At 42.7% G+C, this 3,448-nt stretch overlaps 1 protein-coding gene across 2 annotated transcripts in view; it reads left to right on the top strand.

Moving 5' to 3' along the window:
* Positions 1–3,448, top strand: part of galcb (galactosylceramidase b) — a 32,937-nt gene that overhangs the window by 7,283 nt on the left and 22,206 nt on the right. For both annotated transcript variants that reach the window (XM_050061961.1, XM_050061960.1), the window contains exon 5: positions 2,802–2,941. In XM_050061961.1, the coding sequence (XP_049917918.1) occupies positions 2,802–2,941 (140 nt within the window). The remainder of the gene's footprint in view (positions 1–2,801; positions 2,942–3,448) is intronic.

Below are 3,448 nucleotides of genomic sequence, written 5' to 3'. Positions count from 1 at the left end.
GAGAGGGACCTGTACCGTTCACCTCCATTTCAGCGGGCAGCTCTGCCCCACCGATCTCAGAACAGCACGCACTGACAATTAAAGGTAATGTACCTACCCATATGACTATAGGGATTACGGCAATAGGTGAATTAATCTACCATGATTAAAACATTGGAGACTGAGAACAAACTTAAATATAGGTCTGAATATTTTGATGAATCAACATCACATCGGACATCATCATCATATCTTGTTTCTGTGACTTCCTGTACGGACTGAAGGCTGCTGGAAACTGTTGGGAAACTGTCCGGCTGAATCCAAATGTTCCCACTTCACTGCACTTGAAGACTTGCAGACTCTGAGGGCGCGTTCCTGGGAAGTCTGGGAGTGCTTAGGGATGTATGTATGTATGTATACACTTTATCTGAAAATGTACCTGAGGTAGCTATATATATATATATAGCTACCTCAGGTACATTTTCAGATAAAGTGTTAGACTACACACAGACAGCTTTCATTTTAGTTAGCCCCGCTAGCGCTATGTGCTTGTGTAAACCGCGATTGTAAACCATAAAAGCGGTGAAAGAGAGGCTGTGGACAGAGCGGATTGAAAAATGGCTTTCTACATGCTGATCACGTGTATGGATAAAGTACTGGCTTTTTATTGACAGAGGTTTTATTGCACTTACTTACAGTGACTGTCGTCAACTCCAGTAATCTTGAAGTTTTACTACCTTCATCTGCACCGCAGCTTCACTTCTGTTGTCTGACTTCACTCTGTTATGATTGTGTGTGTGTGTGTGTGTGTGTGTGTGTGTGTGTGAGGAGAAGGTCAGCCCTGACACACCGAGAACAGGAGAGAGGCTGCAGCATGATGACACATGAAACCAAAACTTAAAAAAGTAACGATAAGAGCCAATAATGTCAGAGTTTACTATTATTACAGCCTTGATTAGATTTGACTCGGGCCATTTAATACGGCAATTGAATAGGCCTGCTGTAGAGGGACTGAAAATGCATTTTATAATTGTGGCTACAGCAATGAAATAGGCTAAAAAATTGGCTGAAAATGACAAAAGAAGGTCTTCTAATGTAATTAATACTCAGTTTATAGAGTTATAGTCCCATCCTTATGTACGGCTGTAGCCTGTTATATAGAGATGTATGAATACATTTTTGTTTAGTCACAAAAAAGTCTATACGTGGCATTTATATCTTGTTATCTACAGGAATAGATGAGTAGACACTATTCATCAACTTAAAGGACATATGAATATGACAGCAGCTATAGCTGAACATTTCCATGGCAACAAGTAAAACAGTCTCAAGGGCTGTCTATCAGTTGCTTGCAGTCTCTGCCCTCGCAGACTTTACGCGATGACAGTAGATACGTCAGACTACATACACCTGAAGTCAGCAAGGGCTCAGTCGGCAAGTCCAGAGGGTGGATATTTGGAATCAGCCTCCAGTCTGGAACCCTGCTACTCAGTAACCATTCACATGCACTCGTACACCGATTGAGCAGGCATTGGGAGCAATTTGGGGTTCAGTATCTTGCCCAAGGATACCTCGACACAATTCGCTCTTCCTCTGAGCCACAGCCATAATGTGGCATAATGTCAGGACTGTGGGTCGTTAAGGTTGACCTCAGCAACAAGTCTGTCCTCATCCTCATCCTCCAAATATCAACAGTCTTTCTCCAGAATCACAGACTCCACCTTTAAACCTATATGAATCAACATTAACTCAAAACGGTAAAACCAAAATTGTTTCAAAATGGAGGCTTTAAGGTTCCTGAGAACAGTAATTTCAGGTGTTACAGGTTTCTGTATGCACAACTTCACAGTCCTCCATGTCTGCCCAAATCACAGTACATTGCAAGCCAGCTGGATTAGTGAGTTCATGAGATCACGCACACCCTAATTTGCTACATAAAACCTGCCCTAAATAGAGTGTGCCAGTAAACCCGGAACTTCGTTAGCGCTTTTAGCACTTCCAGTTTTCTCATCTAAAAGTCAGTACGTTTTTTGAATGGGATTTTGGTAAAATGCCTCAAATAAGGTCTGTGGTTAACAAAAGCTTAAGCGAGTTTCAGGTTTTGTTCTACAACATAAAACACGTCAGTAAATACCCTACTTGTGAATGTTGAAGCTTTTACGTGTTGTAAAAAAGGCGGTTGCTAACAAGTCGCTCAATACGACTACAAACCCTGTCGGGGACATTAAACGTCATCACCCCCGAACAGGCGAGAGTGCTGGCAGTCCGCCATTACAGCTTCTTATTTAGCTTAAACAGTCCGATTTCCCCGTTATACAATGTTTTTAAAATAAAGCGGCCGAAATCAGTTGAAAGCTTAGTGGCGGTTTAAAATAAAGCGGCCGAAATCAGTTGAAAGCTTAGTGGCGGTGACGTCATGTGAACGTGGAGTAGTCATGTAGTCCGTTAAAGCCTAACGTTAGCTTTTTACTTCTGGCGATCGCATTTAAGCTTCAAATGCGGCATGAAAGGTGTTCATATGTGAAGATTATCTCGCTGAACAAAACCTGTAAGTATCATAAACTTGTGTTAGCCACAGAGCTTATTTTCTGACATAATCCAAAACGCAATGCAAAAATCACATTCACTTTCTCTTCCTACAACCAGCGCAACGCTAAACTTCTGGGTTTTGACGTCAGCCCTGGCACACTCTATAGCTTCCATGGTAGAATCAGTTTAGCCTAATGTATATTGGTGGACACATTTCTGTCATCACACGATATACATGGTACACAGTGCATCCTCAGCCTTGCATGTGTCTGTTGGTGTATGTCTTCATGTAGGATTGCCCTGGGCGTTTCCTGGTTGGGTGGGCCACGGTAAGAACTGGCCCTATGATTACCCAGACATCACTGCAACATACGTGGTGAACTGGATCCTTGGTGCCAAGCAGTACCATGACCTGGACATTGACTATGTTGGGGTATGTACTCATTTACTTTGAATCTCATTCCTGTTCAATCACCATGCTGTGTGTAGAACAGTAGAGCTGCCTTTATCATCAGAACTGCCCAAACCTTCACAGTGGACATTCTGTTTGTACATCTGTATGCAACTTCTGTTACTGCCTGTTCTGTCCTGCATCTCTCTCTCTCTCTGTCTCTCTTTATGTATGATTGTGTCATATGGATTACTGTTGATTTATAATGTAGATCTGTTCTGTATGACATCTGTTGCACGTCTTTCCGTGCTGGAAGAGGGATCCCTCCTCAGTTGCTCTTCCTGATGTTTCTACTAGTGCTGCACGATTAATCTAATCGCAATCGCGATGTCAGGCTGTGCGATTACATAACCGCATAAAAGGCTGCGATTTGCGATTTAATGTAGGCTAAATAAATGTTAACGTGTGTGCCTGTGAACGTGACTGCCTCTCCTGTAGTGTGTGGAGTTTGTTGACATCACGCCCACAAGCTATCCTGGTGCATGCAGC

The sequence above is a fragment of the Epinephelus moara genome, chromosome 14 (genome assembly GCF_006386435.1).
Source record: "Epinephelus moara isolate mb chromosome 14, YSFRI_EMoa_1.0, whole genome shotgun sequence".
NCBI lineage: Eukaryota > Metazoa > Chordata > Actinopteri > Perciformes > Serranidae > Epinephelus > Epinephelus moara.
This window is presented reverse-complemented; position numbering and strand designations above follow the sequence as displayed.